This window comes from Carcharodon carcharias, chromosome 1 (genome assembly GCF_017639515.1).
Source record: "Carcharodon carcharias isolate sCarCar2 chromosome 1, sCarCar2.pri, whole genome shotgun sequence".
Taxonomy (NCBI): Eukaryota; Metazoa; Chordata; class Chondrichthyes; order Lamniformes; family Lamnidae; genus Carcharodon; species Carcharodon carcharias.
The window spans coordinates 22,742,552-22,766,002 of NC_054467.1; the positions used below are offsets into that span (position 1 = coordinate 22,742,552).

At 41.5% G+C, this 23,451-nt stretch overlaps 1 protein-coding gene across 5 annotated transcripts in view; it reads left to right on the forward strand.

The window, feature by feature from the left end:
* Nucleotides 1-6,293: 6,293 nt before the first annotated feature.
* The window catches only part of man2b2 (mannosidase, alpha, class 2B, member 2), a 74,677-nt gene continuing 57,519 nt past the window's right edge, over nt 6,294-23,451 (forward strand). For 4 of the 5 annotated variants that reach the window (XR_005942664.1, XM_041184948.1, XM_041184927.1 and 1 more), the window contains exons 1-4: nt 6,520-6,719; nt 16,200-16,346; nt 20,756-20,861; nt 21,518-21,690. Coding sequence is in view for 4 of the 5 variants with exons in the window: in XM_041184948.1 (XP_041040882.1) it covers nt 6,549-6,719; nt 16,200-16,346; nt 20,756-20,861; nt 21,518-21,690 (597 nt within the window). In the remaining variant the exon portion in view is untranslated. Of the gene's footprint in view, nt 6,381-6,519; nt 6,720-16,199; nt 16,347-20,755; nt 20,862-21,517; nt 21,691-23,451 lie in introns of those variants that run through there. The other variant, XM_041184955.1, reaches the window with a different exon arrangement.

Consider the following 23,451-nt stretch of genomic DNA (forward strand, 5'->3'; position numbering starts at 1 on the left):
GATCAGAGTATCGGACATGTCATATATGTAATCTCAACCTTTAGATAGATCCATGGCAAATATAAAGCAGCCGGTCTTCTTCTGCTCTGGTGGATTGCCTTTATAATCAGGCACATTAATCAGGAGAAAATAAACTTTGAGGGTAAACTAGCAAGTGATATAAAAACGGATAGTAAGAGCTTCTTTAAATATATAAAAAGGAAGAGAGTGGCCAAAGTGAACATAGGCCTCTTCGAGAAGGAGGCTGGGGAAATAATAATGGGGAACCAGGAAATGATTGGATAACTACTTTGCTTCAGTCTTCATGGTAGAAGATACGAATAGCATGCCAAAAAGTACTAAATAATCAAGGGGCAAAAGGGGAGGAGGAAATAAATACAATAACTATCACAAGAGAAAAAGTACTAGAGAAACTAATGAGGTTAAAGACCGATAAGTCCCCTGGACCTGATGGGTTGCATCCTAGACATTTAAAGGAAGTAGCTACAGAGAAAGTGGATCCACTAGTAGTAACCTTCCAAGAATCCTTAGATTCTGGAAAAGTCCCAGAGGACTGGAGAACACCCTTATTCAAAAAGGGAGGGAGACAAAAAAACAGGCCAGTTAGCTTAACATGTGTCATTAGGAAAATTTTGGAGTTTATTATAAAGGATGTAATAGCACAGCATTTAGAAATACATAATCTAATTAAGCTGAGTCAGCATGGCTTCATGAAGGGGAAATCATGTCTAACAAATTTATTAGAATTCTTTGAGGGGGTAACAAGCAGGAAAGATAAAGAGGAACCAGTGGATGTAACATCTTTGGATTTCCAAAAGGCGTCCATAAGGTACCACACATAAGGCTACTTAATAAGAAAAGAGCCCATGGTGTTGGGGGTGGTCAAATAGCATGGATAGAGGATTGGCTAACTAATAGAAGACAGAGCTTTGGGATAAGGGGTTATTTTTAGTATGGTAACCTGTAACTTGTGGAGTGCCACAGGGATCAGTGCTGGGGCCTCAATTATTTATAATATATATTAATAACTTCGATGAGGGAAGTGAATGTACTATTGCCAAGTTTGTGGATGACACAAAAATAGGTGGGATGGCAAGTGCTGAGGATGACATAAGGAGTCTACAGAGGGATACAAACAGGTTAAGCAGGTGGGCAAAACTTTGGCAGATGGAATATAATGTCCAAAAATGTGAGGTTATGCACTTTGGCAGGAAGATTGGAGGAGCTGAATATTGTCTAAATGGAGAAAAACTGCAGAAGGCTGCAGCACAGAGGGATTTGGGAGTCCTTGTGCATGAATCCCAAAAAGCTAACATACAAGCTGAACAGGTAATAGGGAAGGCAAATGGAATGTTGGCCTTTATTTCAAAGGGAATGGAGTATAAAAATAGGGAAGTCTTGCTAAAACTATACAAGGCACTAGTTAGACCACACCTAGAATACTGTGAACAATTTTGGTCCCCTTATCCAAGGAAAGATATACTGGCATTGGAGGCAGTCCAGAGAAGATTCATTAGGTTGATCTCGGGGATGGAGGGATTTTCTTATGAGGAGAGGTTGAGTAGGTTGAGCCTGTACTCATTCTAATTTAGAAGAATGAGAGTGACCTTATTAAAACATATAAGATTCTTATAGGACTTAACAGGGTAGATGCTGAGAGGTTGTTTCTGCTTGTGGGAGAATATAGCACCAGAGGGCATAATCTCATAGTAAGGGGATGCCTATTTAAAGCAGAGATGAGGAGGAATTTCTTTTTTCAGAGGGTAGTGAATTTGTGGAGTTCTTTACTGCAGAAGGCAGCAGAGACTGGGTCGTTAAGTATATTCAAGGCTAAGATAGACAGATTTTTAATCAGTAAGGGAATAAAGGGTTATGGGGAATAGCCAGGAAATTTGAGTTGAGGATTAGCAGATCAGCCATGATCTAATTGAATGGTGGAGCAGACTCGATGGGCCGAATGGCTTACTTCTGCTCCTATGTCTTATGGTTTTACAATTCATAGGGTTCTGAACAGCCACCTATAAACTCAAACCTATTTTGTTATACATGTTGTAAAGTTTGTTATACACTTCTTGGTAACAGGTTTGAAAGGATGAATAATGAATGATTTCCAAATATATATTTTATAATCTTCATGATTTGTATGATTATGAATAAAGACAGCCCATTATTTTCTGAATGAGGCTGCTGGTTACAAATTACTAAGTAGCCTTGGCAACAGATCCATAGGTATAAAGGGACTGATCATGAACAGTCTTGTGACTGTAGCTGAGCGTGTTACCAAGGTTCAAATATAAATTAATTCTGCCATCCTCGCTCAAAAATAGCAGGTTGCCAGATTTATAACTGAATCAATCATAAAGGCTTTATGTCTTTGAGATTCTTGTGTGAAACTGTAAGCAGCCTTTCAAAACTCAAGCATTGTACCTGATTTCAAGGGACAGCTACCAGAAAACACATTGGTCAACTACCCTCATCAGCCACAGGACAATTGGCATACAACTGATAAATAAATAATCCCACACTCCCAAATCATAAGATTCCCATTGGTTATCTAATCATTAACCATCCCGCCTCTTCCTCACCTACCCCCCTCAACTTCATGTACTGGCATTATTTTCCCTCTGGTGATAGAATAGAGTTTTTGGGCTTTTAATGAACCATACCTGTCAAAGCCAGATTACTACAATCAATGTTTCTTACATCTTGGAAGGTAATCTGATTGATCTTTTATGCTTGGAATAGCCATGTGGACATGACTATATTTGTTTTTCCCCACATGAATCAAGAGTCAACATAACCTTTGGACAAGAAATTGGGATCGATTGCGCCTTAGTTGTGGTGTGCTTTGAGTGCCTTTAGAACTTCAAATGTTTTTTGAGACACCCATGCACACTTTTCAGGCAAATCGCACTGGACACCATATCAGTGAGACTTTTAATGCAAGCTCAGTGAACAGCTACCAGAATATAAGAACATAAGAAATAGGAGCAGGAGTAGACCCTTTGGCCCCTCCAGCCTGCTCTGCCATTCAATATTATGGCTAGTCTGTGTGTGGCCTTAACCACACTTTTCTGCCTGCCCCCACCCCCCCCCCCCCCCCCCCCAACCCTTGACTCCCTTGTAGATCAAAGGTCTGTCTAAATCAGCCTTTGAATATCATCAATGGCCCAGCCTCCTTGCTCTCTGGAGAGAGAATTCCAAAAATTAATGACCCTCCAAAAGAAGAAATTCCTCCTCATCTCCATCTTAAATGAAAGACCCCTTTTTTTGAAATTGTGTATCCTAGTTCTAGATTCCCCACAAGGGAAATAATCCTCTACTCTGTCAAGCTCCCTCAGAATCCTACCTGTTTTGATCATCTCTTATTCTTCTAAACTCCAACGAGTTTAGGTCCAACCTGCTCAACCTTCCCTCATAAAACAAAGCCCTAATCCCAAGAATCAACCTAGTAAACTACCTCCAATGCAAATATATCCCACCTTAAGTAAGGAGACCAAACTGTACACAGTATTCTAGGTGCAGTCTCAGTCAAGCCCTGTACAGTTGTAGCAAGACTTCCCTACTTTTATACTCCAACCCCTTGCAATAAAGGCTAATATTCAAATTTTCAAATTAAATGTGCAGAGCAGGCAGATCATCGCATCATTGATGCCTGCAGTGTCATTTTGGAGCTCAATGCTGCAACTAATGCCTGCTGTTAACCTTGTACAGCTCAGTACACATTGAGCTGCAGGGAGGAACTCCTAGCAGCACTATTAAAAGAGATCACCAAGTACTTACAAGTTAATTGCTGATTGGTTTCTTCTGGCTGTTGCTTCAATTCTACAAATGTTTGGTGCTTTAATTCTTTCAAGTTGCAAAAGCCAACAAGGAGTGATGTGGTAGATGCTGAAGGACTTAATGCTGACTTCAAGGCTTCACTAAGGATGTCCTCATAGAAACCTGCCACCTGCAGTCATGACACTCAGGACAGGGCAAGAACTATATTACCAGCAGCTGTGAATATGGCAGGAGACAATGAACTTTGCTGCATTTGGCTCCTTCCTGGTTGGAACTGGAGAGTTTGCAATTCTATATTTTTTAAGGGAAGTTCTTACTGAGGCTCTGGACTTATGTCATCCAGATTGCAGGAGATGAAGCAAGTTTGTGGCTTCATTTGGATTGCAGACTTTCCCATGGCGCAGGATGTCAGACTGCGCTCATGTTGCTTTGCAGGTGCTCCATGTCCACTCTGCCCTTTGGTGGAACCAAAAGAGATCCCACTTCCTCATCGTCCAACTGCTCTGTCATCATATGCAATGAATCATGCAAGTCATTGCTCGGTATCCTGGCAGCAGTCATGATGCCTTCATTCTGTGGCAGTCGGCTGTACCAGTTGCATTTGCACCACATTGGCAAACCTAAAAGTAACTTCTGGGTGACAAGGGCTATCTGCTGAACACATGACTGATGATTCTGATGCGCAACAATGAAAGGCAAGTTATCATGTGAAATGTGTTGAGCAGATTATTGACATGCTGAAGAAATGTTTCTGCTGCCTGGACTGCTCTGAAGGAGTCCTGCAGTGCTCGGCAGAATGGACATCAAGATTCGTGGTGATCTGCTGCATGCTCCACAGTCTCACCATCATGAAGGAAGAGTCCTCGCCACCACCTATACATGAAACTGAGGAGCAGGAGCATGGGGAGGGAGGAGAGGAAAGAAGGTGATCTAGGCAGCCCCTTTCTGGCCAGGCTCTTCATGAAGCACTCATCAAGTGTGATACCAATAACTGTGACCCCAATTCCCCAACAACTTACCTTTCACATCTCACATCTAACTCTTAAACATGCAACCCCTGAGGTTGATTTTTTTCTTCATATATCCATTCATGTAATGTGGGTGTCACTGGCTAGCATTTATTGCCCATCCCTAATTGCCCTTGAGAGGATGGTGGTGAGCTGCCTTCTTGAGCCACTGCAGTCTCCATGGCGGGGTAGGCCATTTCAGAGTCAACATTGTGGGTCTGGAGTCGCATGTAAGCCAGACCTGGTAAGGACAGCAGATTCCATTCCCTAAAAGGCATAAGTGACCAGATGGGTTTTTACAACAATGGTTTCATAGTCATCATTAGATCTTTAATGCCAGACTTTTTGAATTCAAATTCCAACATCTGTCATGGTGGTGTTCAAAGCTGGGTCCCCAGAGCATTACTCTGGGTCTCTGGAATACTTGGTCAATGACAACACCACTGCACCACTGACCCCTCTGGGTTTGCCAGTCACAGGAAACAATTCTGTTTCTATCCTGTCAAAGCCTTCAGAATCTTTGAGTGCTGATTGAGTTTGTTGGTGGGTGAGTGATGGGGCAGTGGTGATTTGAGCAGTGTCTGAGGCAACTGGTGCAGTTGGTAGGATATGCAATTTGAAAATGCATTCACTGATTTTTGACAAATATTGTGAGGTCATTGAACTTCTTATGGCACTTCAACCAGGCCCTCGCAGCTTGACTTCCATGGTGTTTTGCTTCCAATGTCTTCTGAGTGAATGTCTGGATGAGCCTGGGCATAGGGAGAAACTGTTCCCATTGAGGGAAGGTTGAGAACCAGATCACTAATCTAAGGTGATTGGCAAAAGAGCCAAAGGCAACAGGAGGGAAAACTTTTTTTACAACACCATATGTGGTTAGGATTTAGAATGCACTGCCTGAGAGTGTGGTAGAGGCAAATTCAATCGTGGCTTTCAAAAGGAATTGGATAATTAGCTGAATTGAAAAAAAAAGTGGGCTATGGGGTAATGATGGTAGTGATGGGTTGGTGGCATAGCTTAATTGCTCTTGCAAAGAGCCAGCACAGACATGATAGACTGAATGGTCTTCTTCTATGAGGTAACCAATCAGAGATTGATGAAAAATAGCTCATATTCTCTGATTTACCATTCATTTATCATGAGAGCTGGCCTCAATAGGTTTGCAATGTATGAGATCTATTCCTTATGTGGCCGTTACCATTCTGTCATGTCTCTAAATGCAGTAACATAACCTCCAAAAGCTACACACATCACTCAGCTATACTGCACTTATACACCCTGAGGCCGTTTCCTGTGGAGATCCACTTGTTTTTTTTTTAATTTAGCGTTGACATTTTAAATAAAATATTCAAATGAAATATGAATGTATATTCTATTGTGGCTTTTTCAGACTGCGTTCAAGACGTGTGTCAATTGGACATTCTGTACATTGCTCCAACATCCGTCACTTTGAACTGACAGCATCAGGGAATGTTAGACATTTGTCAACAACACACATGTTTCGAATTAGGTATTTGGAACCGTACATAGATTTTTTTTAATGGGTAATATAGGCGCGCCAAACTGGATTAAACGGAAACCCATTGTCAGGTAATCCGTTTTGTGGCAACCCCTTTAAAGGGGACATCCTCGGTTTTGGCCGTTAATAATTATTCTGAATAGATAATGGTCAACCTTTTGTACCGTGCAATTGGGCTCGGACTCTTTCCGTATTTGATTGTTGCCTTCGCCCAGAAAGGCGGAAGGAAAGTTGCGACTATGAAAGGCGTTCCACAAGTTGTTACTGTAGCCATATTCGGAACGTTCCTGTGTCTCAACGTTCTCGGGGTAAGGGTGCAGCTCAGCGGGAGCTCAGGCAAACAGGATGGCATCCAGGCATTTGTCATTGCTCACAGCCATATGGACGTCGGCTGGGTTTACACCGTTGAGGTATGGCTAGGCAGCACTGGGGTTCGGATTCGTGCATTGCCTCCCTGTCTCTGTCCGGCAGCTGCTGCCAGTTGCACAGCCTCTTACAGAACGAGAAAGGAATCCCGATAAAATACTACAGCTTTTGGTCTCACATTTATCTCCTTCCTTGTAATAGTTACGGTTCTGAATCAACACTTGATACATATCCCAGCTCATGAATGTGGAACTGGGTCTTGTTGAATCTTGTCACACGAAAAAAAGACTTGAATTTATCACGCTGTTTACGTCCAGCAGATGTTTCTAAGTGCTTATATGAATTGCAGTCGCTGTAGGAATGCGGAGCCAAATATGCTCGCTGTAAATTTCCCCAAACAGTGATACAATAATGACCTGATAATCTGCTTTTGTGATGTTGATGGAGGGGTACATGTTGGCCAGGGCAGCAGAGATACCCTGCTCTTCTTCAAAATAATGCCTGAGATCTTTGAAATCCATCTTGGTAGACAGAGGCATTGGTTTAACAGCTGTGGGGAGAAGGTGGTATAGTGTTAGCGTCACTGGGCTCCTAATCCAGAGGCCGAGTTTAATGCTGTGGGGACATGGATTCAAATCCCACCATGGCATTGGTGGAATTTAAATTTCAGTTAATAAACCTGGAATAATTAATAGTGACCACAAAACTATTATTGATTGTTCTAAAGGCCCATCTAGTTCACTAATATTAATGTCCTTTAGAGAAAGAAAGCTGCCATCCTTCATATATGATTCCAGACTCACAGCAATGTGGTTGACTCTTAGCAATAGCACCCACTCAGTACTGCACTGGAGAGTGGGCTTTGATTCGTGTGCTCAAATCCCTGAGTGGGACTGGAACCCAGAACCACAGCTGACACCTTGTGACAGCGTGTTGTGTGATTCAGTGGTTTTTTACATATGCCAACTAAACTTGACTAAACCCCATATTCAAATAAGATATGGCAAGTGGACAGCTTAACACTATGTCCACAGTCTGGTTCAAAAACTTAAATTGCTTCAGGATATTTAGTTCATGTATTTCAAATTCAGATGATGTTTGATGCTATAAATTTACTTTTATTGTTTTTTTAAAAGCATACTAACTTGCAAGTTTTATAAATGATGCTACAATGTATATTAGACTCTGAAGCTGCACTGGTAATCATTGTCCTGATCAATAACTGTAGACTGCAAAATGCTGCTGAAAACACCAGTTATGCTGCAGATAGCAAATGGCAGCGAATGTGCAGACTTCCAGATCTAATAATTTGATGGCCAGACAGTGGTGAGTCAGGAAATCAAATAGACAGTGGATCATCTTTCAGCTTTATGTAGAATTAAGGTTAGCTTCCTATTTGGTGTCAAGCTTATGGGTGGAGCAGGCTACTCAATTTCCACCTTTATTGGCTAAAATTTTCAGTGACACATTTTGCTTTCCTTTGGTCTGCACTTAGAGGATACACTACATTGGAGATTTTTAAAACCAACTATTGGAGCAAGAGGATTGGAGTACATGAGTAATTAAGTCTTATAGGACTTTAATGCAATCACACCTGGAGTACTATGTGTAGTTTTGGTCTCAGTAGGGAGGAGGTAATTGCATTGGAGGTGGTTGACATGAAGCTATTAATGTCTATAATATTACTGGAAATTATTTTTTTAAATAGAAGTTTAGTCTGTGGGTGTGTCTTAATTGGATTAAAACCAGTTTGGATTAAAGTCTTTGATGTGTACTAGTTTTGAGATGTAAGAGAGGTAGAGGGTATTTGCATTTTGTTGAATAGAACTTTCAGGAAGGGGAGTGAAATCTGGCATCTAGCTAGCAGAAACCAAGCAATGTTTATATTACTAGTAAAATTGGTACTATGAAAGGGGTTTTATTGTTAGAAGAGGTGGAGTTCAAAGGGGCTGGTGATACAATGAGAATTTACATTCAATGAGATGCGCTGGGTATAATAGACAGTAGTTTTTGTGTATGCAGGGCAGAATCAATGTAAGATCAAAGGCTGTAAGCCTACCTACCACTGTGTCTGCAAAGGAACCAAAGAGAAAGGAACCTTACTTTGAATTTGTAAGGTGAAAATGCTTTGCCTGGTGACTGCTGAAAGTCTATGGGTTGCTGTTCCCTTAATGGAGATTAGTTTGGGAATGTGTTTAAAGTTATGATAGTAATTTGGATCCATGTGAATGTGTTTAAAGTGTTGTAACTTAATAAATGTTCCATTTAGTTTAATATAAAAATCTTTCGAGAACTATTGGTCTTATTCCTGAATTCAAAATTGCATCTCAAACATACCACTTAAAAATATAGCTTAAGACAGTTGTTCAAGTTTCCCTCTGGGATTTTTAAATAACTCTCAGCTTTTCCAAACTGCTGTGTCATTACAGTGGTACAGTGAAGGTTCAATAGATTGGTTCCTGGGATTAAAGGGTTGAGAAACTAAGTAAATTTGGTCTATATTCTCTGGGATTCAGAAGAATGAGAGGTGGTCTCAATGAAACAAAGAAGACTCTGAAAGGGCTTGACATGGTAGATACTGAGAGGTTGTTTCACCTGGCTGGGGAATCTCGAATACAAGGGACACAGTCTCAGGATTAGGCTGATCACATAGGACTGTGATGAGAGATTTCTCATAAGAGCGTTGTAAATCTTTGGAATTCTGTGTCCAGAGGGTTGTAGATGTTCCATCATTGAATATGTTTAAGGCTGAGATAGACCGATTTATAGCCGAAGTGGGGGAGCAGACAGGAAAGTGGAGTTGAAGCACAAGATCAGCCATGATCATATTGAAAGGCAGAACAGGCTCAATGGGGTGTAAGATCTACTCCTGCTCCTATTTCATTCATTCTTATGAACACATGAAAATGGACTTGCCTGCATTTTGGATACCGAAACTGCAGGTATATTTTGTTTTGGGAGCACAGCTCCAGAATCCTGATTCCCAAATGCAAGTTTTCCAGAAGTTCATATTTGTATGTATGGGGAGTCTGTCTCAAATCAGTAATCACTTCTACCCTTGGTAAACTTGAAGTCTATCCAAATCTCTGCGGCTCATGAGCTAACTTGCAATAAGTCCCATTCACCTATTGCCCCTGTGTTCGCTGACCTACCTTGGCTCCTGGTCAGGCAACATCTTTATCTTAAATTTCTCATCCTTGTTTTCATATTCCTCCATGGCTTTGTCTCTCCTTACCTCTGTAGTCTCCTGCAGTCCCAAAATCCTTTGAAATATTTACACTCCCCTAATTCTAACCTCCTTCAGCACCCCTGATTTTAATTTCTCCACTATTGGTGGAGGTGCCTTCGGTTGCTTAGGCCCCAAGCTCAGGAATACTCTCCCTATACCTCTCTGCCTCTTGACCTGGCTTCCCTTCTTTAAGACACTCCTTAAAACCGATGTCTTTTGCCAAGCTTTTGGTCATCTGACTATCCATCCCTTTATGTAGCTTGGTGTCATATTTTGTGATATAATGCTCCTGTGAAGCATTTTGAGACATTTTACTACATTAAATATGTTATACACTAAAGAAAAATACAAATATAAGTTGCTGTTGAAGTACAAATGAATTTTAGTAATACAACAGCCACTCATACAATTGCTCTGTGCTGGGAAACATCGGAAACTGTGATTTAAATCGCAAACTTCGGATGGTTCCTGCTGTGTTACCCAAATAGTTACCGAGAAAAAGGGGACCTGACACCCGCCCCACCTGATCCGAATCCCCCCTCCCCACCTGCTGGTCTGACCCAACACACCTCACCATCACCACCTCCCCCCACGAGGTGTGACCACCCCCTTACCCCAACTCACTCCACTCCCCTGATGTTTGATTTCCTGCTAACCTCTGATCCCCCCACCCCAACCTCCAATTCCACCCCCCCACAACTTCTGATCCCATCCCCAACTCCCAAATCCAATCCACTTACTTTAGGCACTTACCTTTTCCCTGGCCTGTCAATTTCAATCGGACCTGTAACTTACCTGGTTTACGGCAGCTAGTGCCGTAAAAAAGGGGGCGTGTCCTTCTTTAATCCGACTCTGCTGGACTGCTATGCTGGGCCTCAAGGACAGCTGTGTTGCCTGGATCTTCTGAGTTGGAAGATCAGGCGAGACATGCATGGAAGACCATAAGACATAGGAGCAGAAGCAGGCCATTTGGCCCATTGAGTCTGCTCCACCATTCAATGAGATCATAGCTGATCTGATAATCCTCAAATTTACTTTCCTGCCTTTTCCCCATAAACTTTCATTCCCTTACCAATTAAAAATCTGTCTATCTCAGCCTTGAAGATACTTACTGACCCAGCCTCCACAACCCTCTGCAGTAAAGAATTCCACAGATTCACTACCCTCTGAGAGAAGAAATTCCTCCTCATCTCTGTCTTAAATGGGCACCCCCTTACTCTGAGATTATGCCATCTGCTCCTTGACTCTCCCACAAGGGGAAACAACCTCTCAGCATCTACCCTGTCAAGCCCCCTAAGAATTTTATATATTTCAATCTCATTCTTCTAAATTCCAATGAGTACAGGCCCAACCTACTAAACCTCTCCTCATAAGAAAATCCCTCCATACTTGGGATCAACCTAGTGAACGTTCTCTGGACTGCCTCCAATGCCAGTATATCTTTCTTTAGATAAGTGAACCAAAACTGTTCACACTATTCTAGGTTTGGTCTAACTAGTGTCTTGTATAGTTTAAGCAAGACTTCCCTATTTTTATACTCCATTCCCTTTGAAATAAAGGCCAACATTCCATTTATCTTCCCTATTACCTGCTGAACTTATACACTAGCTTTTTCTGATTCATGCACGAGGACCCCCAAGTCACTCTGTGCTGCAGCTTTCTGCAACCTTTCTCCATCTAAATAATATTCAGCTCCTCTACTCTTGATATTTAGCGTAAGTAACTGCATGGAGTGGCAACCTGACTCTGATTGCCACTCCGAGGAAATTGCAGCCCAAGGTATGAGTCATTTACTGTCAGGTGTTGGAACTGTATTGAGTGTAACAGTCTGAAAAGCTAAAGGTGAGTATTGCTACATGTTGCTCCATTAAAATTAAGTTTTTTATTTCATCTTTAATGAATATTACATAAGGTAAGCATAGAAACAAACTATGTGGCACAAAAGGTGTATGCCAGTGTTTATGCTGCACACAAGCCTCCTCTCATCTTATTTCATCTAACCCCATTGGCAAAACCTTCTATTTCTTACTCACTTCTGTACTTATCTAGCTTTCCCTTCGATATCTCTATGCTATTTGTTTCAACCACTCCATGTTCCTCATTTTTACCACTCTTTGGGTAAAAATGTTTCTCATTTGTTCCTTATTGGATTTATTTGTGGCCCCTAGCTTTGGATTCTCATTCAAATGGAAACATCTTCTGCGTATCTGACTTATCAAATCCATTCATAATTTTAAGGATGTCTATCAGGTTGCCTTTCATTCTTCTGTGACATATTTTCATGGTTCACATTTTTTATTCTATTTCATCATGCGGACTTAAAGTAAGTCAAATCCATTGAAATATCCTTTTAAAGGAAGGAATGGAGTAATAAGAGATAATGATTCAACCCTATACCCTTGAAGTGGATACACAGTCAGCTGAACATCCTGCTGTCTGTGAAGTCTTTAAAAACATAACATTTATGATTTTCAAAATTATACCATTTACAGGTAATGCATTTGGGCAAAATGTTTATATTATAATTATTAATAGCTCTTTAAGATAAAGTTACTGACCTAACATCTCTAAAACCTATAAAAATGTGTAGTCATATTGAGCAGTGACTTTAAGTCCAATTTGCATTTTCTTTCATTTTTTATATACTGGGCTTTCTGCTTTTAATTTTTTCTGCATCTATTTCTATTTATGCTCTAACCTGAGTAGAGAGAACTTTCTCTGCATGCCTTAATGCTGTGACTAATCTTGGTGAGCCTGATGCTGACACTTGTGTGCCTACTTAGGAAATATTCCATTTTCTAGCATTCATTCCGGGGGTAAAATTCGCAAGGTTAAAAAATATATTTTTCAATGTCAATTCTTGGTTTATTCTGTCTTCCAAGATTGCAGACAAATATAATGAGTTTGACCAGAATCCTGCAGGTGATGTGACCAGACTTGACATGAAAGATGCTGTATCCATTTTTGAAATTAGAACGACTATCAACTTCACCAATTCTTGTTGCACTTATTCCATTTTATTTATGATTATTAAATCATTATCCACACAAAACAGTTTCGCCGTTTTGCATTGGGAATGCACCTGGGCCAGGCAGCTCCATCATTTGGCATTTATTTATGTTAGTCCCTACATTAGTATGTACCAGCACCCGATTCCTTTCCCAATTTTGGATTATTATTAACTCATCTTTCAAATGTCATTAATTGTATTTATTGTGGACACCATGGCTGATCCTAGGGGTTCAAAGGTGGAGGGCGGAACAGGCTCTTAGTAAATAATCAGCTGATTTATCACTGCCCACCGATCTTCTTTTCATTGAAGTTCACATGATGATAGTATAAGACCATAAAACTTCGGAGCAGAAGTAGGCCATTCGGCCCATTGAGTCTGCTCCGCCATTCAATGAGATCATAGCTGATCTGATAATCCTCAGCTGCACTTTCCTGCCTTGTCCCCATAACCCTTGATTTCCTTACTGATTAGAAATCTATCTATCTCAGCCTTGAATATAATTAATGACCCAGCCTCCACAGCCCTCTATGGTAAAGAATTCCAGTCACTACCCTCTGAGAAAAGAAATTCCTCCTCATCTCTGTTTTAAATGTCCATTTGTATATTACTTGCTAGTTTATGCTCAAAGTTTATTTTCTCCCTCATTCTTTTTGGTCATCTTTTATTGGTTTTTAAAACTTTCCCAATGATCCGGCTTACCACTAATTTTTGCCACATTTTACGTTTTTTTTCTTTCAAGTTGATAATGTCCTTAACTTCTTTGGTTAACCACGGTTGGTTTATTCCCTTACTCTGAGATTATGCCCTCTGGTCCTAGACTCTCCCAGAAGGGGAAACAACATCTCAGCATCTACCCTGTCAAGCCCCCTAAGATTCTTATATGTTTCAATAAGTTCACCTCTCATTCTTCTAAACTCCAATGAGTACAGGCCCAACCTACTCAACCTCTCCTCATAAGAAAATCCCTCCATCCCTGGGATCAACCTAGTGAATCTTCTCTGTGCTGCCTCTAATGCCAGTATATCTTTCCTTGGATAAGGGGACCAGAGTTGTTCACAGTATTCTAGATGTGGTCTAACTAGTGGCTTATATAGTTTTAGCAAGACTTCCCTATTTTTATACTCCATTCCCTTTGAAATAAAGGCCAACATTCCATTTGCCTTTCCTATTACCTATTGAACTTGTAAATTAGCTTTAAGGACTCCCATATTGTTCTGTGCTGCAGCTTTCTGCACTCTTTGTCCATTTAAATAATATTCAGCTCCTCTATTCTTCCTGCCAAAGTGCATAACCTCACATTTTGCCACATTATATTCCATCTGCTAAGTTTTTGCCCACCCACTTAATCTGTCCATATCCCTCTGTAGACTCCTTGTGTCATCCTCACCACTTGCTTTCCCACTTATTTTTGTGTCAGCTGCAAACTTGGTAATAGTACATTCACTTCCTCCATCTAAGTCATTCATACATATTGTAAATAATTGAGGCCCCAGCACTGATCCCTGTGGCACTGCACTAGTTACAGGTTGCCATTCTGAAAATGACCCCTTATCCCAATTCTCTGTCTTCTATGAGTTAGCCAATCCTCTATCCATGCTAATAGACTACCCCCAACACCATGGGCTCTTATCTTAAGTAGCTTTATGTGTGGTACCTTATTGAACGCCTTTTGGAAATCCAAATATATGACTTCCACTGGTTCCCCTTTATCTATCCTGCTTGTTACCTCCTTAAAGAATTCTAATAAATTTGTTAGGCATGATTTCCCCTTCATGAAGCCATGCTGACTCAGCTTGATTAGATTATGTATTTCTAAATGCTCTGCTATTACATCCTTTATAATAGCCTCTAAAATTTTCCCAATGACATGTTAAGTTAACTGGCCTATAGTTAACTGTTTTTTGTCTCCCTCCCTTTTTGAATAAGGGTGTTCTCCAGTCCTCTGGGACTTTTCCAGAATCTAAGGATTCTTGGAAGATTACTACTAGTGCATCCACTATCTCTGTAGCTGCTTCCTTTAAATGCCTAGGATGCAACCCATCAGGTCCAGGGGACTTTTCGGCCTTTAACCCCATTAGTTTCCCTAGTACTTTTTCTCTTGTGATAGTTATTGTATTTATTTCCTCTCGCCCTTTTGCCCCTGATTATCTAGTATTTTTGGAACACTACTGGTATCTTCTACCATGAAGACTGAAGCAAAGTATTTATTCAACTCCTCTGCCATTTCCTGGTTCCCCATTATTATTTCCCCAGCCTTGTTCTCTAAGAGGCCTATGTTCACTTTGGCCTCCCTCTTCCTTTTTATATATTTAAAAAAGCTCTTACTGTCCATTTGTATATTGCTTGCTAGTTTATGCTCAAAGTTTATTTTCTCCCTCCTTATTCTTTTCAGTCATATTTTATTGGTTTTTAAAACTTTCCCAATCGTCTGGCTTACCACTAATTTTTGCCACGTTTTACATTTTTTTTCTTTCAAGTTGATACTGTCCTTAACTTCCTTGGTTAACCATGGTTGGTTTATCCCTTTCCTTAATCCTTCTTTCTCATTGGGATATATCTTTGGTGAGAGTCATGAACTATTTTCTTAAATGCTGCCATTGTTCATCAACTTTTCTGTGAAACTCCTTTCCCAGTCCACTCCAGCCAACTCTGCCCTCATTCTATTGTAATTACACTTATTTCAGTTTAGCACCGTTGTTTCCGACCCAAGTTTCTCACTCCGAAAGTGAATGCTAAATTCTACCATGTTATGGTCACTGTTTCCTCGTGGATCTTTTACTCTGAGATCATTTATTACACCTGCCTCATTACACATTATCAGCTCCAAAAAAGCCTGATCCCTGGTTGGATTCACAACATATTGTTCTAAGACATTGTCTCAAATACACTCTATGAATTGTCGCTTATATCTACCTCTGCCAGTTTGATTTTCCCAATCTACCTGAAGATTAAGGTCACCCATGATTAACGGACTGCCTTTTTTACAAGCCCTCATTATCCCCTGGGGCAGAATCTTTGGCTTGGCAAGCGGTGACAGGACCCGCTCGCCGAGGCATAAGATGATGCGTGGTGACGTTGGACGTGCATCCTGACATTACTGCGTGCCTGCCGAACTGTCATTGAATCATACAGGGTGGACTGTGGTTCAATCCCTGGTTTGTGCTGAATTACTTGATGTTGCTTGTGCTGCTGGAAAGGTGTTACTAATGGCACAGGAAGGTTGTCGGTGTCACTGGTCGTACTTTGTGCTGTGTACTAATCTAGTTTGTTATCCCTTAACAGGAGAGCATGCATGCATATGCTGCCAATGTTTATACGACCGTCGTGGAAGAACTGGTAAAGGGGAAACAGCACAAGTTTATTGTGGTAGAGCAGGAGTTCTTTCGACTCTGGTGGGACAAGGTGGCCACTGACACACAGAAAGACCAGGTAATGGGAGATATTTGGATTTTTTTCAGTGGACTTATCATTGAACCTTACAACACAAAAACAGGTCATTTTTCTTGTTATGTGGTGGAAACAGACTCAGTGGTAACCTTCAAAAGGGAATTTGGTAATTATTTGAAGAGGAGAAAATTGCAGCGCAATGTGGCAAGTTGAGGGGAGTGGGACTAATTGGAAAGCTCTTTCAAAAAACTAGTGCCAGCATGATGGCTCGAATGGCCTACTTGTGCGCAGTAAGATTCTATGACTTCACTTGAACTATCTCGCTGAACCTCATTCCCCTGCACGCTGCCCATATCTTTTAATATTTCTCTTTATTTAAACGGCCGTCTAATTCCCTTTTAAAACAATTTATCAACTCTGGATAATGGTTTATGGCAGAGAATTTCCTGGCCTGAATCTTCTGGTCGGCGCGCAGGGTCGGGCCCCATTCGCCGACGCGCAAAATGACACCCGGTGATGTCAGGCGTGCGTCCCGATGTCACTGCGCATCATTCTGATCCTCAGTTCGGCGGGCATGCAGTGGAGTCGGCTGTGCACCCGCGAACTGTCAAAGGCTTATTAAGGCCATTATTAAACTAATTGAGGTACTTATCTGGGCTGCCTGTCCAACCTTAAGGTTGGCGGGGGGGGCGGGGGGCAGACGAAGAGCCCAGGCGGCCTTCACATTTTTTATGGAACCTCATCCAAGGGCGGGATGAGGTTTCGTGAAGGGTTTATAAGTTTAGTAAAAATTTTTATTAAGATTCATTGACATGTCCTAGCTCATGTGACACTGTCCCATGAGGGGACATGTCTGAATTTTTAATACTTTTATTCAACTTTTCATAATCAAAGTAATCTCCCTGAGGAAGCTCCATGCCTCAGGGAGATTTCTGCTCTCTTTCACGTGCATGCATGAAAGAGCGCAGGACCTGACTCTCCCCACTCTCCTCGCCTGCACAGGTAGCGCTAAGTGCTTCTGGGTGTGCGTCACGCTGGGTGGGTCTTAATTGGCCCACCCACGCAAATATCTTAAAAATGCTTTTGTCTTTTTTTGAAATGGCACCCAGGCCGCATCTTCCCCCTGATATCGCAGTAAAGGATCCCAGGGCACTATTTGAAGATGAGAAGGGGACTGCTTCCCATCTTCCCAGTGTCTGGGCCAGTACTTACCCTCAACCAGTGTCATTTCAAAAAAAAAAATCAGACCAGCTAATCAAATAATTCACTGCTATTTGTGTGATCTTGCTATGCACAGAATGGCTACTGAAATAAAAACCTTATTAAGTGTCCAGGGTGCCTCAAAGAGCTTTACAAATGATAGACTACTTTTGCAGTGTTGTCAATATTAGTTTACCAGCAAATGTGACCAATTTGCTCACAATAAGGTCCCATAAGCAGCCAATGAATGATAGCCAGACAAGTTCTTTTTGAGGGAATAGTATTAACCAAGACACTTGTAGAACTCCCTGCTGTTACTTAAATAGCACCACAAGATCTCCTGAGTTAATCTAAGCAAGCAGGCCTTGGTTGAATATGATGTCCAAAAGACAGCACCTCTGGCAGTGCTGCAGTTCCTCTGCATTGCACTGAGGCAGTGAGAGAGAGAGTAGGAATGATCGAGGCTGGGAATGGGTGGGCGGGCGGGGGGTTTGGGGGGTGTGGGAGGGGTGGAATTTGCTGGTGCAAGATTAGTGATAAGCAGGGCAATCATTGGCAGCAAAGCAAGTTGGCTTGGTGGAGAGGGAGGAAGAACATTCCTGTCTCAGGTAATGGAAAGAAAGCTACTTCCCCACTGGATCCAGTGTTTTCCTGCCTCCCTTCGTCACTGGGTTTCCTGAGCTCTGGGAAACCCGTCTGGCAGTCATTAAATTTGAATGGCTGCGAAATTTGGATGGATGCAGCCTGATTAATGTATTTAAATAACTGACTCAAGAGTTGGGCTCGAGTTCAAGATCTAAAAAAAAAATTATCACCCCATGACACTCTCCTGCCAGTTGGGCGGGTTTGAAATTTCCTCCATATCTTCACTATTTGAGTTTCTTTTTATCAATTAAAGTTGTTGACTTTTTGGTCAGATATTTGCTCATGTGACCTTTGTTTGAGCAAATGCCTTGACAAGACATGTTGGTGTATGATTTAATTGTGCTGAGAGATCTGGCTCAGACTGATCCTGCCTTCACCTCCCAGCAACTGCACTGATCTTGCTCCCTGGCTTATTGATTTTTATCATTGTCGTATCAGGGTCTGGTAAATACAAGGGGCAGAATTTTTACCTCGGTGGGTGGGTGTGCCCACTCGAGCGTAAAATGAGACGTGTTGATGTTGGGCAAGCGTCAATGTGCAATCACTTGATATTTCGGTTATTGGGCGAGTGTGGGAATTGGCAGCATGCCCGCCGACAATTAAAAGGTCTGTCGAGGCCATTAACAAGGTAATTGAAACAAATTTTTTTGCTGCTCGTCCAACCTTAGGGTTAGCGGGTAGGCGAAAAGGCCAAGCGGCCTTTGCACTTTTTTTGGAAGCTTAATCCACGGGCGGAATGAAGTTTCCAACATCAAATAAAAATGAAATAAAGTTTTTAAATTTCATTATAACATGTCCCTAATCGTGTGACAGAGACAGAGTCAAATGAGGTGACATGTTTTATAACACTTTTCACATCTTTATTATTTTTTTTTTGAAAACTCTTCATCGCCCTGAGGCAGCTCTGTGCCTGGAGGAGATTGTCAAGCGCACACTCGCATGTGCAAATTTCACACTTGCCCCGCTTGCCCCCCCCCCCCCCAAACACCCCCTAAACCCCGCATAGGCAGCGCTGGGTGCTGCTGCTCATGTTTTGCACTAGTCGGGCCTTAATCCAGCCCCAATCGCGGGCAGTGGTTGGCTTCCTGACCCGCCTTCATCGAGCCTGCCCAACCAGGGCAAAATCCTGCCTGAGGTTAATATGGGACTGAATGCAGTAGCATTCGCACAATGATGTAAGAAGGCACAGGAACCAGAGCCAGGGTCAGTGTGGCGTTGAGCAGAAACATGTCAAGATCTAGACATGGGTGTAGCTCCTTGCCTGCACCCTTTATATTTGTATATCGTTACAACTAGTTAATAAAGACTTTTTGTTAACATACAGAACACTACGAAGGCTTCCTTACTAGATACGTTCTGTAATCAACACCATTGCAACAATCTTGCTCTATAATCATGCGGGTGTGAAGTTGATTTTAGTGCCCTCGTCTTTGCCTTGGTGAAAATGAGCTCACTGGGCAGACTGAGGATTAACTCTGGGACTTTCCTGATTACTGTGGTTTAGCAATTCAATGCATTAATTCACTGAGCCATTGTAAAGCCCATTCTTCAATTCTTCAATAAAATTATTTCATTTAGCCGCCATTTAAATGTTTCCCGTTTCGTGTTGCGAAGGTAGAGAAGTACAGAATGAAGGAAGAAAAATATATTGCATGAAATTAGTGATAAGCAGCAGAAAGAAAAGCAATCATTCCAATTCTGTGCCCAAAGAGAATAATAAGGTGGCAATCGCTAACAAAAATCTAAAGATATCCTGCACAAAATCTGTCTGTACCTAATTACGAACAGGTCATTGTTCCTTGAATACTTTTACAAAAGAATCCCTATTGCTGACGTTTAAATAAAAAGAGAAATGACAATATATAACACACTAATCTTGACCTTGCATCACCCGAGAATGCACATGTAGCCTAGGAAGCTTCTAAATGTCCATCAGTTTCACTGAAAGCTAGGGATTGGTTGATGGCATTCGATTGGAGAAGTTTTACAGCATATATACTAAAGTGAAGTTGCGAGGCAATTCATGAGCTGATTTTCATAGAATGGTTACAGCACAGAAGGAGGCCATTTGGCCTGCCATGCCTGTGCCAGCTCTCATTTTCTCTGTAAAGTTGGAATTCTTTTCTCTTCAGTTGATTATCCAATTTCCTTCTGAAAGACAGAATTGAACCTGCCTCCACCATACTCTCAAGGAGTGCATTCCACATCCTAAACGCTAGCTGCGTAAAAAAAGCTTTTCCTCTGGTCGCCTCTGAAGGTTTTGACATTCACCTTAAATCAGTGCCCTCCGGTTCTCAACCCTTCCGCTAATGGGAACAGCTTCTCCCTACTTTGACCAAACTCCTCATGATTTTGAACATCACTTTCAAGTCTCCTCTTAATTTTCTCTTGCCAAGGAGGACAGCCCCAGCTTCTCCAATCTATCCATGTAACTGAAGCTCCTCATCCCTGAAACCATTCTCATGAATCTTTTCTGCACCCTCTCTCATGCCTTCACATCCCAGCAATTGCATTCCAATGTGAGTTGTTTTAAGTCATTTTGATATTGTGCAAATGCTTTTTATTCTGGCTAGAAGTTTACAGTTTTTACTGAGTGTTAATTTCAGGTGCACAAGTTGCTGGATGAGGGACGCTTGGAGTTTATCATTGGAGGCCAGGTGATGCATGATGAAGCAGTAACAGAACTTAGTTCACAGATCTTGCAGCTCACAGGTTAGTATCCTTCCCCTCCAAATCTGCACTTCAAACTTCAAACAATAATATTGAGCTGGTGTAACTGCCTGAGCATGTCACTTTGTTTCCCTTCATGTCTAACACCAACTTTTCTTTTTGATGCATTCAATGCTGAACACCATCTCTAGCCTTCAGCACATGCACTTGCAATCTTCCCTGAAGAGCATTGGATAACCACTTTCAACTGCAAATTGGAGAAGTATACGATGAGCTATAAGATACAGACCTCATTGGGACAAACACGGTTCCCACACATCAATCATTATGAGAAATTGATTGAAAAGTCATTTTCAACATGTCTTTGGTTCTAATGAAGTGTATGCACCCAAAATATCAAGAACCTGTCTCTTCTCTGAAGGTTGCTGATTGATTGACCTGCAGTGTATTTCCAGAATTTCCTGTTGTTATTGTGGCACATCACTGTCTTTTCTGGTCTTATTTATCAGGCATACTAAATTTATTTAAATTTAATCTTTAAAACAAAATTATTCCACACCCATGTTAGATTGTCTTGTGTCAGTAATGTTTCCAGTCATATTTGTCTCTTCCTAATATATGTGCGGTTTTAATTTTCGTAAAGCTATTTTCCTGACCTTGATTTTAAGGCATTTATGAAGACAGGTCTGTCTTTGCAGAAGGGCACGGTTTCCTGTATGAAACATTTGGAACAAGACCTCAGTTTTCATGGCACGTGGATCCCTTTGGCGCATCAGCCACCAGCCCCACAGTGTTTGCTTTGGCCGGTTTTAATGCTCATCTCATCTCCCGTATTGACTATGATGAAAAGGAAATGATGCAGAGAAATAAGGTGAATGGAGAAGGGAGAAATCCTTCGAACAGTCTCACTGTTAATGTCACCTAAATCTAGACTCCCATTTGTCTTATTGTATATGTCTGGTCTGGTGCATGTTCACGCTCCTGCATAGTGGTTACTCTCAATTGAGACAGAAGGCTGTATCCAATCTAGTAATACAGTTCAGAATTTCTAAACTCTCGCAAATATGTTTGGAAGGACTGATGTGTCAATCTGCGTTCTAATGAGTCACTAATCACAGTTACATGGGATGAAATTTAGTTTAGGTGGTAACACAAAATGGTTGATAGCGAATCATCTGCTCTATCGTGGAAATGTCAAACTGGGTGCTGATTCATTGCTGCCATTTGTGCTACTGCCTGTGACCAATTTCACCCTTATAGTGTGAAGTTGTTCAATCTGGCGTTCAATATTTAACCACATAATGTTAGAATGGGCTTGGAACTCATCTTCAAACAATTGCACCAAGAATTGTTGGCATTCGATATTGAACTGTCAGAAGTTGCCCCCTCATTTTTATCCCTGTATCACAACGCCCTTGATATCTGAAGAGGATTGCTAAATTGTAGGCTTGTGTCACAAAGATGCACAAGAACAATTAAACATGGTCCCCTGAGATTTTTCCTCTCAATCCTGTGGAACCCACACAGCATCTCCTGCAACAGAATACGTAGCTTGTCTAATGAGTGGTGAAAGTTAAAGATTTCTTTTATGAATGTACTGTCCTGCTTATCAGGGGTCTTCCTGTACTTCACGTAAGCGGACCTTCTTGTATACCAGAAGTTGCAGCCCCTTGACTCTCAGTCCCTGCAGGCGTCTTGAATTCTTTACAATTCACACACAAGCTTGCTGGAGCCCTCTGCACTTTACCACTCTACCAAGTCACTCATAAAGGCAGAAAAATCAACACACCACACTGAAGCTGCAGTCAGGTTCAGAATTGATTAACTGAATTTATTTACATAAATTAAGCAAGTAGGACACATGCAGAACAACGTGCACATTGTGTAGCGACACCAGTAAAATTTTAAGGTGACACTCTGTCCATCATTTGAATGTAGAGAGTCTCTTTTACTGTTGAGTATCTGCAGTGTAAGCTATTAATACAAAAGCAAAACACTACCGATGCCAGAAATCAGAAATTAAAAAAATATGTTGTTAAATACGCAGCAGGTCAGGCAGCAGCTGTGCAGAATGAAATATTAGCTCTGCTTCTCTCTCCACAGATGCTGCCTGAGCTGCTGAGTATTTCCAGCATTTGCTGTTTCATTTGGGAGCCCCTTTTTGTTTCCAAGTTCTCAACCACAAGGCTCACCCTCACATGCCAGGGCAAACGTGGTTTTGTTTGCATTTGATTTTCATGCAGCTCACAGCAAATTTGACATAAAATAATAAATATTGTTGCCATAGACTAAATGGTTCAGCGGTTGCTCTACAAGACACATTTCCAGTTTCGTTACAAGGGACTCTGGATATTTTTAACCAGGATCACAAGTTTTTTTTTCCCATTTTCCCAAGTGGGGAGGAGAAAAAGAATGAGATTCCCAATAATACACAAAGAAAATGCTACCCTCCCATTCAGCTTCGACTCAGTTGGTCGCACTCTTATCTCTGAGTCAGGAGGTTGTACGTTCAGGTCCCACTCCAGGGATTTGAGGACAAATTCTCAGCTGATGCTCCAGTGTGCTACTGAGGGAGTGCTGTGCTATTGGAGGAGCTGCCTTTTGGGTGAGAAATTAAATTGAGCCCCCACCC